The sequence below is a fragment of the Gossypium raimondii genome, chromosome 3 (assembly GCF_025698545.1).
Source record: "Gossypium raimondii isolate GPD5lz chromosome 3, ASM2569854v1, whole genome shotgun sequence".
Classification (NCBI taxonomy): domain Eukaryota; kingdom Viridiplantae; phylum Streptophyta; class Magnoliopsida; order Malvales; family Malvaceae; genus Gossypium; species Gossypium raimondii.
Window position 1 is genome coordinate 52,550,465 of NC_068567.1, and position 16,365 is coordinate 52,566,829.

At 32.8% G+C, this 16,365-nt stretch overlaps 1 protein-coding gene across 1 annotated transcript; it reads left to right on the forward strand.

The window, feature by feature from the left end:
- The first annotated feature begins 11,459 nt into the window (after positions 1-11,459).
- LOC105794668 (spermidine synthase 1) lies at positions 11,460-15,523 on the forward strand. Its single transcript, XM_012623959.2, has 9 exons — positions 11,460-11,815; positions 12,904-12,980; positions 13,072-13,194; positions 13,813-13,917; positions 14,146-14,218; positions 14,304-14,375; positions 14,475-14,670; positions 14,889-15,018; positions 15,154-15,523. The coding sequence occupies exons 1-9, from the start codon at positions 11,611-11,613 to the stop codon at positions 15,214-15,216; spliced, it is 1,044 nt and encodes a 347-aa protein (XP_012479413.1). The 5' UTR covers positions 11,460-11,610; the 3' UTR covers positions 15,217-15,523.
- Positions 15,524-16,365: the final 842 nt, after the last annotated feature.

Sequence of the window (16,365 nt, forward strand, 5' to 3'; positions counted from 1 at the left end):
CTGGAAACGAACGAGGATAAGGAAGAAAATATGTAACACCTCTAACTCGAATCTATCGCCGAAACTGGGTTACGGAGTATTACAAGAATTTACAGATCAAATAACAGACATTTCATACCATCTAGCACTCATATCAGAAACTAATCCAAATCCATCATATTGTCCCTTATGTGAGCCCTCGAGACCCAAAATACATGTTAAAAATAAGTCAGGACTAAACCCAGTACTCAGAAAATTTTTCAAAAAACATTAAAAACTTTCAAATGTGCAGAGGACACATGCACGTGTGGCTAGGTCGTTTGTCTCATATGGTCAAGAGACACGCCCGTGCCTCAGCCAGTGTCCAAACTTGTGATGTAACACCCCTTAACCCGCATCCATCGCCGGATTAGGGGTGCAAGGTATTATTGGACATATCACAAATCAAAACAAGCATTTACTGTCTTTCTTGTTTCATAATTCAATCTTGTCACTATACTTACAGAAGAACATTTAATAATAATATAATATAATTTATAAATCTGAAACAGATGCAATTAGTTATAAAAAAAAACATATAACTTTATTTAATTAACTAAAGTTCAATAAACCTCACAACTTAATATTCATATGCAATTCATGTTTTAAAATTTTATTTAAAACATGTCAATGTCCATTATTTATTCACATTAATGAAATAAGTAATGTGCAACAAATCAATTAGCAGTAACTTAATGTTTGTAATAATATTCAACTATATGACTTCAAATATTGACATTTACCTCCTGTAAACATGCTTTAATTAAAATCCTTACATTTCATGCATCGAATAAATACCAATCCAATTATCACATAGACTAACTATTAAACATATTATTTTTATAAATTTCGAATATGCACAATCACATATATCAACCATGTTACATTAACTAGATTTAATTTGTTCTTATATAAATATATACACAACAATAATAATATACAAAACATATAATATAAGGTCATTCTTGACCATTTCCATCCACTAACTTATATAGTGGGCTAATTGCATCATAGAACCTCCAAATTAAAAGACAACAATAATTAGACACTTTCATATTTAACCACTAAATTTTTATTTTACGCGATTAAGCCCTTTTATCAAATTAAGCACTCAAACAATAAAATAAATTCACGAAACTTTCACACATGTAAATTCACACATAATAAAAACAGAGTAAAATATTAAAATATTAAAATATTTTTCAGACTCGGATGTGTGGTCCCGAAACCACTGTTCCGATTAGGGTCAAAATTGGGATGTTACATGTGAGCTTATTGACTTGGGTCACACGACCAAGCCACAAGCCGGTGTGCTAGGCCGTGTAAGCATACTGACTTGCATTAATAAGATGCAATGGTCACACGACCAAGCTACACGCCCGTGTGCTAGGCCATGTGAGCATTCTGTTTTGCACTAATTAAAAGATACATGGGACACATGACCATGTCACCTGGCTGTGTGTCACACACGCCCGTGTCTCTGCTCGTGTGGACGAAATAGGACATTTTTCTAGCCACATTTCTCACCCAATTTGTCTTCAACCTACATCAACACTTTTGCACATCATCAAACCATATAAACTACTTAAAACAAGCCAAACTCAAGTCTTATACATAATATATCATCACATATATCCAAGAATCCATATTTACCAAATTAACCAAATACATAGATAAGCATATTTATACCTAATATACCAATCCAATCCAACCATCTATATGCTTATAAATTATTCATCATTCAACCATGCCAAGCAGACATTAAACATGTTAATGCCACATATATATATATACATCAAATTCAAGCCATTCCAATGGCTAATCACAACAAAACAATTGTATGCCAGCATTGGCCAAATGAACCTATACATGCCATTATAACCAAAATGAATTTACTATATATACCGAAATGGGATGATGGATAGTGTGATGTAGCTCCGACTAGCTTCCAACCCTTATGAGCTTCTGAGTTGCTATAAAACAGAGGAAATAAAACAAAGTAAGCATTTAAGCTTAGTAAGTTCATATAACATGGAACTTAACTTACCATTTAATTACATTTAAGGTAAGCATACAAGATATATATCAAAAGCAATTTGGCCAATAGCCTAAACACATATACTCATCAACCATGTTAGTCATATATTTCATATGAAAAACAAGAAACATGTCTGAGCTCAACAATAATCAAATTTCCATGTACATATACTTTCAACATCATGTGTCCATATAACATGTACAAATCATATCCATGTATTTCAAGTATAGATACCCGTAGTAATTCATTTCGAATTCATATTGTCATGTATCAGAACTTTGCCTGTTGAACCATTTAAAATATCGTTGGATACACGGGTAGTACACACAAAGTGTACAAAACTATAATTCGTCAATTCATGTACAGGTATGCTCATATGAGCATATAAACGGGAAGCTCTTTCGAGCAATATAACAGGAAGCTTATGTGAGTTTTATAACAGGAAGCTCTTGCGAACCAAATATCAGGAAGCTCATACGAGCCATAAACGGGAAGCTCAAGAGAGCTATTAATCAAGAAGCTCATGAGAGCTAAATAATGGGAAGCTCGTGAGAGATAAGTATTGGGAACCTCACGAGAGACAAATATCGGGACGCTCATAAGAGCTGTGGTGTGTCTGCAACAAATGTAGGATCACAACCAATTCAGGAACCCTAATGACATGTCATTTGTATCCTTCGAATTTCTGTGGTTAAAACGGGACTCGGTACTTGTCGGGTATATAATCAATACTTATACATGACAATCATACATTTCACATACATATCATTCAATTTAAACATATAAATATACAAATTAGTTACACGAACTTACCTCGACAAGTATACGAGGATTTGTAAGCTACTAATCTGATACTTTTTCTTTTCCTCGATTCAATTTCGTACTAGGTCTATCCGGATCTATACGAATGAATTTAGCTCAATTTAAAATAATTCACATTCAATTCAATCCAATACACATCTTTGAAAAAATTACTATTTTGCCCCTATACTATTAATTAATTATAATTTTATCTCTAAGCTCGGAAAATAAAATTCATACAATTTAATCGTTATTCCAAACCTAACCGATTTTCTTATATAACAATAGCAGTCCATGTATTTCATAAAATTTAGGATTTTTCCATGAATTTTCCATCTTTTCAATTTAGTCCCTAAATCATAATTTCATCAAAATTCTCATTACAAAAGTTGTTTATTTATCAACAATCTTTCATTTTCTAACATAAAACTTCATAATTCAACTATGATCATCCATGGAAAAACCCTAACACTTTAATAGTTTTGCAAATTAATCCCTGAGACAGCTAGATTAAGCTATTACGATCTCAGAAATATAAAAATCATTAAAAACGTGACAAGAATACATACCTAATTAAGCCAAATAAGTTTGCTAGAACTCAACTTCCATGGCTAGGGTTTCCATGTTTTTGTTTTACGAAAGATGATGAAAATGATATTAATTTAATTATTTATTTCATTTATCATCATTATTTTATCATCTTTCCCAAATTAACCTTAATATTTCTTCAATTTCCACTGATGATAATCATCCTTATCTCCTAACTCCTCTAAATGGTCTATTTGCCATATAAAGACCTCAAATTTTAAATTCCATAGCTATTTGATACCTCTAGCTACTAGAATTCAACTTTTGCACTTTGTGCAATTTGGTCCTTTTCATCAAATTAGACATGTAATCAGTAAAATTTCTTAACGAAATTTTCATACGATATTTTCTATCATACTGTAGACCATAAAATAATATTAAAATAAATTTATTTCGACTTCAGATTTGTGGTCCCGAAACTATTGTTTCGATTTTACTAAAAACAGGATGTTACAAAATATGAATCTCAAGAGGCATTGGTTGGATGTTGAACAAACGACGAGTTCAAGTGTCGAAGACACCAATGAAACTTTATTTCAATGGTGTGACTGTCCGCCTGAAGTTGACTTTTTAACTCATCGTCTGTGGCGAATGAACAAGTATTTGTAAATAATTAGATGCTTCGGGCATGATCTCCATTTATTTTTTGCATATTAGATTAGGATTTTTATTTGTGTTAGTTTAATTTTAGATTTGGTAGGTTGGATTTTTTAGGATTGAGAGGAAAATCGACGATTTTATTGTGTTTTTGGGATGAGCTTAGTGGATTCGCAATATCCAATGGGGGATATCGGGATTCCTCTGATAGTTTCGAAAGGGGGAACCCAAAATATTTTGTGTATTGCGATATCTACCTCCTAGTATCGTGATACCCCTAGAATTTCAAAAGTAAATTTTTTTTACACAATGGTATGACGATACCCACCCCCCGGAATCGCGATACCTCAGACAAAACGAAAGAACCAAACACAAGAAAGAAAGGCGTTGTATCTATAAACTTAACTGCTTTTTTTTAATTATCTTCCTAATAATCATGCATTAATTGCTTAACTTTTTTTCTAATTATCTTCCCAATAATCATTCAATCATACACAAATCCCCAGCAATAGTGTGACAACTTAACCGTGCCCTAGCGTGCGTGCATTGGGGATATGAATAGATACAAATACAAATAATAATCTAGCAATGTACTGCAAGTGCGACATGTCAGTAATTATCTTTATAGAGTTACAATTGAACACCCGAGTATGCCAAGAATCAAACCTTAGAGAGTTCGAGGACAAAGTGATTCCTAAGAAACAAGTATGCAAATAAGAAGGCTAGCTAACTACTCTCAACGTAGTATATTACGACAATTCATGATTGAGGGTAAATTACACTAATCGACTACTTAACACTAAGAAGGACCAAATTGTAAAATAATCAAACTTAAGCAATTAACAATCCAATACACAAAAGCGATTGGTTAACTTCCATTTTACTGACTAGTTGTTGGATTAGGGATCTAAAAGGCTTAAACTTTTAATTGGCTCAGTTTTACCTTTCGGTCATCATTTTACCAAATTAGATGATTTAGTCCGATTTATCTCTTAACCTCACCAAACTAACCTAGGGCAACCAAATTGGTTCTCAATAGGATCTCCTCTCAGTCTCACCTATATAAATATTCACTTAGAGGCGTCAATTCTAAGTTTTAAAGTTTATTCGATTTAGTCCAGTTTTTATGATTTAATCCCTATACCAAAAATTAACCAAACAATGTTTCCATCAACCAACCACCATAGGTTTAGTTACCTAACACCATTTTCTTACAAACAACAACCCAACACTTATTGAAATCATACATTCAAATAAGCATAACAATCAGGTTAAAGAAAGCTTATAGATTTGTTGGTGGTTGCTTGAAGAAGATGTTGGCAACAACAATTGAGGTGAAAAATACAAACAAAGTTTAGAGTATTACAATTTAAAAAAAAATAGAGTTGAGATATATTAAAAATTTTGGATGATTAAGAAAATACAAGATGAAGTTTCAGTACCAAAATGCAAATAACACCAAGCTAGAGTAAAACCTAACTAACTAACAACTAAAACTAGCAAACAAAGCTAAGAACTAAACCCTAATAATGGTGAAGAAGACTAACTACTAAGCTTAAAAGATGAAAGAAAAGTAAAGAAAAAGTTGGCTCCTTTTGTTCTCAGGCAAAAATGGCTTTTAACTTTTGTTTACAACCTAAAAAAGTTGACAAGAATGCCCCTAGAAATCGTGTTTTGATTAGAAATGATGCTGAAAAAAAGGCTACCTCTACAACTATTTTCTCCTTGTTAGGCTTCGATGTCGCGACACACTAGACAGTTGCAACATCAATGAAGTTGGCCTTAATTTCTTCCCTTCAACACTTTTAGAGGTATCACAACCTTAGAGCCACGATGTCACGACTTTGGCTCAATGTCACGACATCCTACCCTCAGTATTGTGACTCCTACAACAGTAAGGTCCATGTTAATTTTGCGTTGAAGTTTTACATCCTCAAGCTGAAAAGACTTGGTGTTGCGACTTCCATGACACCAGTGTCTTGAAACCACACCGAATGATGTTTTCCTCGAGGTTGGACCATTCTTGTCTCTCTACACCAACTCAATCATACCGTTAGGTTTCTCATGACATCGTTTGGCCAATTAGGGTCTCAAAAGAAGCAAAGAAGCAAAACTACGCAAAATAATTTATTAATAATTAAAGCTAAAAATCAACAAAAACATATAAAAGATACTTAAATTGCTTGAGAATAAGCTCCTAAAGTGTATTGGAGAGCCTAATTTGACGTGTCAAATTACGACAAATCAAGGTGTCAACCTTGTTTTATCTACAATTGAAAGAATTCATTACAAATACAGTCATTATTCATTCTAATATCATAATCAAACATAATAATAAGCTTACAATGCATGTTTTGACTATGACTACCTAAAGGTTCCATAATCCAAAATTCGCATAACTTTTACCTCACTTAATCTTTTTCAATTCTGATTTCTCTAGTATTTTAACTGCTTCTTAAGCTATCATTTAACAACAAATTAAAGCAAAACCATCTATATTTTCTACCTTCCCTTCACCAAGGTCAAATAAGACAAGGTGGTTTTCCATCTATTTATTTCATTTTCTCACTTCTAACAACTAAATAATCATTTCCTAACCATTTTTCATCCAAAAACTAACTTATTTATCTAAGGTTTCTTAAGCTTCCATCAATGACGACTTTAACCATACATGATAATTTCAAAAACTAATAGTAGATGTACGTAAAACAAGCTTCAAAGATTCAAAAAAAAAAAAACCATACCTTATGCTTGAGAATTGAAGAAAAATGATGAAAGAATATTTCTTTCTTCTTCCTTAGCTAGGTTTGAACATAAGAAAGGAAAGATGAAGAAAATGTCATCTTTTCTTTACATATAATATTTTATTACTTTAATAAAATAATATTATTTAAAATAAAATATTAAATAATTAATAATTAATAATTAATAAAATATCATTTAAAATTTATCATGAAACCATTTATTTTTAAGTAATGATAAAATTGCCATCAAGTCCTTTCCATCAAAATAAAAAGAAGTAATTTCTATTTAGTCCTTGTACTTTCTTCTTTATTCAATTTAGTCCCTAAACTTTTCCAAGTTTCTAGTCTAATCCAAATATCTCAACTAATAATTCTCTACAACTTTGTGTTTGTCAGTTTTCTAAAATGATCTTGATTTCTTATACAACCAATTATTTATAAATCACTTATTCAATGACTCCTACCATAGATATACATTTGATACTACTACTTATAATATGATATTAATGTAGGGATATTACATATCAACTTTCATTTGAAATCACATAGATATGGCTGATATGCACAAAACAAATGCAACACCATTATAGTATTAAGAACAACAATATATGCCAGAGCTTGAAATGATATTTGGAAAAGCACTTTAGTTTGCCTTTATTCAAGTTGTTGTCGAAACAGATGTTGTAACAAGTTTTTACAACAAAGTTGTTTAACAAGTTAAATAAGGGAGTAAAAGAATAATGAGAGACCATAATTCTTAATGCAATTCGAATTAAACAATCATATCTCTACGGAGCCTTGCTTAGAGAATGGATCCACTAAATAATATTCTTGGTACAACAGTTAATTTAAGCCCAACCTACCCAAAACTCAAATATATAATTGCAGCATCAATGCTGCTCAATTGTTTGCACTTACTCGTCCCAAATAGCCTCACTTACAAGTATAACCTCTCCAACAAAAAAAACTACAAAATATTCCCAAGAAATACAAATAAACACTCCCCAATAAACCACAACCAAACAGTGATTTTCGGCTACCTCTTTCCACACATTTTATCTCATGAAGGTAAGCATTTAATCACTTGATTTTCGAATTTAAAACATGCTAGATATATGCTAAGTTTTGAAATTATCAAAATCTCCAAAAGCTTATCAAATTTGGCCATTAAACTCAACTAGATAAAGTTATAAAATTTTTAACTCTTCTTTATTCTCCAAAGGTTTCTATTAGAAAATGGACTTTATAATATATAATCTAGCTCCCATTTTACAAAAAAAAATTTCATTTGTTGCCTATATCGACATTTAAACACTCCATCTAAAATATTATAAGTCAAAACTATCAATTCAATAAAATACTTTGATTGTTATAAAAGCTTGTTAAAACTCTTGTTGTAAAAGAAAGCTCGATCGCTAAAGTTTCTAACAATCTCCCCCTTTGGCATTTTAATATAACTTGTAGCAAATGAAGCACACAAAATCCTATACATAATAAAAAGTTAAAAACTAAAGAAAAGGAACTAGATTCATCATCAGCATAATCAAAATGATAGCTCAAACTTTTCATCAGCAACAATCATGCATAAGCAGAAAGTATGAATCAATCATCACATCTCCAAGATAATAATAGTCAAATAAATAATATAACAATCATTTAGTAGCCAATAGAGTTATAACATTTTAGCAACAAAAGTCAACTTCAAAATGATAACCTAAAAAACTAAAGAAGCATAACCACAACACCAAGTTCAAAATATTGTCATTTGCTGCCCATAACTTTTACTCTTCCTCTTTTTTGGCAAAAATGCTAAAGAAAATTTGCCTACCATGTCGTTTTCTTTAAGTTGTAAATAAATTTAGCAAATATGACCTTCTTGACATTGTGCTGCACCTTTAATAGTTGAGCAAGGGCTATTTCCATTTCATCGTTATAAATAGGGTTAAATATAAAATTAATACCTGAACTTGTCCACATCTCTCAAATTGGTTATTATAGTTTTTTTTTGTCCCAGATTGATACTCGAACGTTTTTTCCGTCAACTAAATCAGTACGCAAGTTTAACACTGTTAACTTTAAAACACGTGGTAGAATAAGATTGTGACACGTGGTATAAATGAAGTCATGTGATGTCATAATTGAAAAAAAAACTTTTTTTCCTTTTGATTTTTCTCCCCTCCCTCCAATTTTTTTGACATTCCTTTTTTCCCCTTCTTTATTTCTCTTCTTCTTCTTCCTTGAACCCAAGTTTCTTCTTCTTGTTTGGTAGTGACAGTGAACAATTTTTTTCCACCAATATTTTCCTTCCTCAACCTTAAGACCCTTCTCTTCCATTTATTTTTTTCTGTTTGTTTCTCGAGAAAAAAAACCTAGATTTTCAATATTTCTTTTTTGCAGATACACTTGAAGAGATTGGAAGAAAGTTTTTTGCTACTTTTGGTAACTAATCGTGAATATTTCTTTTTATTTTGTTGAAGTTTTTGAGAATCTGTAAGAAAAACGGTGAACAAATTTCAAGAGATTTGAAACTACTGTTATCTTTTGATTCAGTTTTTCTTGTTTGATAGATACATTTGGAAGACAGAAGAGCTATTTTGGGGAGAAATTTCAACTGGTCAACATTTTCCTCTTGTTCTTTCATTTCCTCTGATTTGTTTTCACAAACATTAATGCTCAATCTTCACCTCCCTTAGAAGAAACATGAAGGAGAAATAAAGAAGCTTTTGATTAAAAAAAATTGAAAGTTTTTCAAATTTGAGAAGTCTGAGAAAGGAAGGAGATGAAGTTGGAGAAGACAAAAAATCATTGATTGACACTCTGATGCCATTTTCAGGCCGAAAAGGAGGCCAACCACCAACAACGACAGAGGTAGCAAGTTGGGTTTGAGGGAGGAAGAAGAAAGAAGGGAAAAAAAAGAAGGTCAAAAAAATTTGGGGGGGGAGAAAAGTCAAAAGAACAAAAAAGTTTTTTCTTTTAAATTTTTTTAAATTATGAGATCACTATGACATCATTTATGACTGAACGGCGTTAGACTTAGTATTGATTTAGTAGATGAAAAATAAGTTCGGGTACCAATCTAGGACAAAAAAATTATAAATACCAATCTGGGAGAAGTGGACAAATTCAGGTACTAATTTTATATTTAACCCTTATAAATTTGAGCTTAATTTGTCTAAAAGTCAGTTGAGGGATAAATATACCTTCACTTGTATTTTTTGTTGCAACATAATCTTTAACAAAAATCGGATCGACATTAGATTGTGTATTCTACTTTGTTTGATTTACTATTTCAACATATTCGTTATGTCGAATAATGTAATTTTCTAGTGTCAGGATCATATTTGACCATATCTTTAATAAGCAAGTCAATAGTCTCCAGATATTAACATTGATGAAATTCAAATCAACATTCAAATGAAAATACAAACATTGGCCTTTTGAGATGTTTCCGAATCTTGTTGGAAAAAGTTGTTGAATCAAATGTTGTAACAAGTTTTTAACAGAGTTGTTTTGCAAGTTAAATAAGGGAGTAAAAAAAATTGAGAGACCAAAATTCTTGATATTGTTTAGATTAAATAATTTTATCTCTGCATAGCCTTATTAAAAGAATTGAATCCTCTAAATATTTTTTCAATACAACAGTTGCTTTAATCCCAACCTACGCAATACTCACTAGATAATTGTAACCTTAATGTTGCCCAATAGTGTGCACTCACTCTCTCTTAAATACCTCACTTACAAGTATAACCTCTCCAAAAATACTTGAAGTAACAAAGTATAATAAACTCAACAATGTATTCCCTAGAAATACAAATAAGCACTCCCTAAAAAACCACATAAAAACCATTATTTTCCTACCCATAAATAGACTCTAGTTGTCGTTTTACAACAAAAGTGACAAAACCACGTTTCTTCATTTCTCTCATCTTTACTCTTAACCTTCGTAAAGGAAGACGAAGGGTTGAAATAAATACAATAAATCCCCCGTGACCAAATAAAATAGTAAAGATGATAAGATTGAAGTCTACAATCCCATATATTCCATGGTATCCAACCCACATGCAAAGCATTTTATAATTTCTGCAACAAAAACAGACAAATAAATAAAAAAGAAAGGGAAATCTAACAAATATCGGCATCATCCACCAACAGTAGCTTTATTACGCCTAGATATTCCCCAACTTTTCACACTGACATAAAGCAAAATAATATTTGTTATTAAATAAAAATTTCATTGATAATCCCAACGAAACATGATTTCATCCCAATCCCAACCCTAATTGAGAACCTTATCATTTATTATCAGTAATAATACTAGTAATGATTTTGTTTATTTGATTCAATTTTACTAAATTGGAAAATTCTTTATTGTTCAGAATCCAACTCGGCATTATTAAAAACTAATGAATATTTTTGTAATAATTTAATAATTGAAGTAAAAAAGAGGAAGAAAATCTCAACTTCACAAGTCACAATCCCAGTCCACACACAAAAGACGCGTCGTTTGCAAGCAGATTCTTCGTAATCCATATATGACGATATAAATTGAATTTTTGATTTTTCTTCCTCAAATATTCTTTTTTTCTGCTTTTTAATTTATATTATATTAATATTATTTGGCGAAGGCCTAAACAGCCCAGCCCTTACAGCAACAGGCGTCTGGATGCTACTATAAAGCAAGACCAAAGACCAAGCTAGTGTGGCCTCTTTTTCTCTTTCAGTGACCTGTATCCAGCCAACCCGAGATTTTCTATTTTCCGATTCTTTTTAGGTCTTTTTCCCAATTTTTTTGTATTTCTAAAACAGAAACAAATAGGTGTCTCAATGGCAGAAGAGAGCGGTGCCCCCGTAAGTTGTGCTGATTTGCCCGTTAAAAGGCCCAGAGAAGACGAAGAAAACGGGGTCTCTTCTGCTGCTGCTGCTGTTGCCATGGAAATGGAAGCTGATACCAATAACACTTCCAAGGAAGTTGATGGGATTTCCTCTGTTATTCCTGGATGGTTCTCTGAGATTAGCCCAATGTGGCCTGGTTCGTTTTTCAACTCTCCTGATTCCCCATTATTTCTCCTAATCTTTTCTTTACGTTTCCTTTTGGAGAAAAGAATGTAAAGTGTTTTTTTTTTCTCTGCTTCGATTCCAAAGAGGGCTTTTTTCTTAAATCTGGGTTTTTTTTTTCCTTTCTGATTTTCGATGTATGTTTTAATCTATGTATATTTTTTATGGTTATTGATTTGTTTTAGATTATGGTGAGCAAGTTTCTGTGCTTTTTATTTGGCTTTCAACTGATTTGAATGAAAATATTTTATTTTATTTTATTGTGCTTATTTTGATTGTGTAAGATATTGGTTCCATCTAAGGGCGATACTTATTTCGATTGAATTCATGGGTTGGGTTCTTTTCAACTTCGTTCCCCCTTTTATTCGTCATTTCTGATGTGCGTTCTTATCTGATATTTTCTGTTTTTGGCTCTTCTTTAGGGAAAAAAAAGGGTTCTCAAATGGTCCCATCTCCCATATTGAGGATGTTATTATTTTGCACATCTCATGTAACTTGGTTGTCATTTCTGCTTGTGTAGTGGGTCTGTTTGTGATTCTTTATAGTGAAAAAGAAAAAGGAAAAAAAAGCTTCATTTTTATATGTCTAACTACTAGTTAACTACATTTTCATTGAATGTTAAGCGTTTACGCTTCTTTGTGTACATTTGCTTGTTTATATGATTGACATCTCGAAGTGCATACTGCTTGCATGTTGTCACTTGTGTGTATTTTTCTTATTTGGGAGTGTGTACTATTAGTTTAATAGCGACGTCTGATATATATTCATTCATAATTCAATCTGTTAATCCATTGCTGCCCGTCTTGATTCTTGGATTTATGGGTTCTTTCTTAGTAGTTACTGTGAAAGTTGTGGAGTATGAGGCTGGTGTTACTTTTGCAAGTTAGGGTCTTTTTAGTGTGCACGGGGGGTTCCATGCAGTAGGCTTTGTAAGTTACTTGAAATTAAGAAAGATGTAAGGGAGGAAGTAGCATAATAATTCACTGAAATGATACTTTCTTTTTATTTAGTATCTGAGAAGAAAAATATCTTTAGTGGCTCTGTTTTATATGAAATATGCAGGAGAGGCGCATTCCTTAAAGGTTGAAAAGGTCTTGTTTCAAGGGAAGTCTGATTACCAGAATGTTATGGTCTTTCAGGTATTTCATGGTCCCATTTTATCTTGCTTCTTTTTTCTCCCTGTTTAGTTTCTTTTAAATTTTTAATTTTTGAAGCACGGCACTCTTGCAGTCATCCACATATGGGAAGGTTCTTGTTTTGGATGGTGTGATTCAGCTCACAGAGAGAGATGAATGTGCATATCAAGAGATGATCACTCATCTTCCACTTTGCTCCATTCCAAATCCTAAGAAGGTATTTCAGCTACTATATTACTGATTATATCAAGAGCTGTTTTCTACCCGATTTGCATTTCTCAGTAAACATTTGAAGTGAATTCCGTGCCATGTTTTAGATTCATTAAGGCTTGGATGGATATTAAGTTAGTCCTCATTTTTTACATTTAGCTGCAAGAGAATTTCTGAAGTAAATGCTTAATTTTCGTTAAGTATATTGAAGGAGCCATATAATATTTCTGAGATCCACTGGAAATGATTTTGTTTATTGTTTTGACTCCATATTTGTATTATTTTTAATTTTATTAGTTTTTGGTGAATGTGGTCTTTTCCTATCTGCTGTTAAACCCACAGAAGTTTTACATGTTCTTTTCTCTTTTTCCTGAAGGAATCTCCCTCATTTAGAAATGAAAACCAATAAAATTTAAAGAATACAAACTGCTGATATTTAACAGCAATGAACTATTTGTGTTCAATAGTTTTGGGTGGAAGTTGAACATGCTTTAGTTATAATCTGTTTCCATTTAATGTGGCTTCTCTTGGGAGCTTGCTTTTAATGGTATTGTACCAAAGATCAAATGACTTGACAGGCACCTGTTGTCTTCTTCGATTCCCACTTACCTGTTTCTTTCACCAGGTTTTGGTCATTGGTGGTGGTGATGGTGGAGTTCTCCGGGAAGTTTCTCGTCATTCTTCTGTTGAGCAGATTGACATCTGTGAAATTGACAAGATGGTCGTTGATGTTAGTAATCTCTTTCTTGCTTTCAACACATTCTTTATGATTCACAATTAGTTGCAATTGATTGATGGAAAGTGGGTAAAGTTGCTTTTAGATTAAATGTATTAAAGCATAGGAAATGGTTCTGCAAAATTGTAAGTTTACAATTTCAGCAGGCCAACTGGCTAGGAACGTCCAACCATCCCTTGGTGGAACCTTGTTGTAATAACGATTTGCACTTTTTTGTGCCAGGTTTCTAAACAATATTTTCCTGATGTAGCTGTTGGTTATGATGATCCCCGTGTGAAACTTCATATTGGTGATGGTATGGTGAACTTGTTTTTTTTTTTTGGGTGTGTTTTTATACTCTATTGCATGATATCAATCATTAATGTCCTTTTGTGTTTCAGGAGTTGCATTTTTGAAGGCTGTTCCAGAAGGTACTTATGATGCAATTATAGTGGATTCTTCTGATCCTATAGGTAATGCTTTTTTGGTGGAAATTTGGTATTGTTTTTCTTTGTTATTAATGGTTTGTAATCTTTAATATTTGAGAATTGGGTCATTGTTTGACATCTCAGGTCCTGCTCAAGAACTCTTTGAGAAGCCCTTTTTTGAGTCTGTGGCAAAGGCTCTTCGTCCAGGAGGAGTCGTCTGCACTCAGGCAGAAAGTATCTGGCTACATATGCACATCATTGAGGATATTGTAGCAAACTGCCGTCAAATCTTCAAAGGCTCTGTTAACTATGCGTGGACTACAGTTCCTACATACCCAAGGTGACAAACTGCTGCTTTCTTATTTAATTGTTTCACCCCCACCCCCTATATTTTCTCTGTGTTGATTTATGTTGTTAATACCTTCTAAAGCAATGGAGGTTTTCCTTATGCTACTGCATCATCATGTGGTGCATTCCATTGTGTTTGCATGACTTTGGTTTACTATTATACATGTTGCCAAAAGCTGCGTATCATTGACTTTATTTATTAACTTACAGTGGTGTGATTGGTTTCATGCTTTGCTCAACTGAGGGGCCTCTTGTTGACTTCAAGCATCCGGTGAATCCTATAGACAAAGATGAGTGCTGCTGCAAATCAAAACGACCCCTTAAGTTTTACAACTCTGAGGTGAAACTTCGCTCCACTCTAAATCCTTTATAGGCGTGTGAAAATAATAATGCTGAGTCACATATTTAACCCTTTTCCAGAAGTCTTAAAATCTTATTTTGAAATCTTTGTACATTTGCTTGTTTATTATTGCAGATTCATTCGGCTGCTTTCTGTTTACCATCCTTTGCAAAGAAGGTGATCGAATCAAAACCTTAAGGGTGGAAATTTTGAAGTTTTAGAACAAATTCTAGTTATTGGTGAGCATTAGTTATCATCCTTTGCTTTGATGGCCCAATGTAGCAACGAACCTTGGATTTGGAAATTTAGATAATGCACTTTCTTTTTTGTCTCGCTTAGGAAGAGAATTTGAGGTAATGGTTGTGGAAGGATATATGTCCACAAGGGATAATATGGTCATTTAGCTGAGACATAAATGGCTGTTTCTTGCAATCGTTTTATCAGATTCACATGTTTGTGTTATTATATCATTTTTGCAATATATTGTCATGGATGTTTAGGATCATTCAGCTGTTGTTTGACTTTCACTTTGTCTTTGTGTTTTTGGAAGTACGTATATTAGGATCAAGTTAGCTTTGAAGGTTTGTGTATTTTCATGTCTTAAGAAAATAAGAGCCCCGTTCCGGCCGAAAAACGCACTTAGGATCTCCAGTATATATGCCAATAACTCTTATGCTGATCCATCCATCAGAACATATTAGCGTCAGCTGATCTCATTTGCATTTTAGTAGTACTTACAGGAAGTTTGGACCCTCTTATCGCACCCCGAACTTTATGTTTTTTGCTGTTTATTGCTAGTGCTTTACATGGTCCAAAAATAACTTGACAACTCCGAACACCTCTTCTTACACACACACACACCTGTAATATATCGTCAGCGAGAGAGACCATGTTGTTAGGCAAAGGTCTAAGTCTTCCCTATTAGCTTAACTTGGTAGTTGGTACAATGTGAAATCACTTTAATTCCCTCGTGGGGGTCATCTCCCTCCTCTCTTCGCGTTCTCGAGAATTTTATTTCCCCATTTTTTCCCATTTAAAAGCTCCTTTACTCATTTAAGCATAAAAGTGCATCTCAAAGAAAAAGATTATCTTCTTTTGCAAGAATCTAAGAGCATCCGGGCCCATCTCCAGATCTTATCCTTCAAACATAAACCAACACCACGTTCATAATTTCTAATGCTGTTTTCCGTAAAACAATAGTTTATTACAAAATACAAACCCTACCGGGCTAAGTGTTAGAGGACAAGAGATGAAGAATATTTGATGAAATGAAGGGACCATTTAACCTTGCTTGACGCATCATCATCATTGTCATGTCTTTGAATCTGAATAACAAGTATACTTCGG

Coding starts and splice junctions, on each gene's coding strand:
- LOC105794668 (XM_012623959.2), top strand. CDS start 11,611: ATGGCAGAAGAGAGCGGTGCCCCCGTAAGTTGTGCTGATTTGCCCGTT. Junction 14,376..14,474: donor GGATTCTTCTGATCCTATAG/GTAATGCTTTTT, acceptor TTGACATCTCAG/GTCCTGCTCAAGAACTCTTT. Junction 14,671..14,888: donor ACAGTTCCTACATACCCAAG/GTGACAAACTGC, acceptor ATTAACTTACAG/TGGTGTGATTGGTTTCATGC.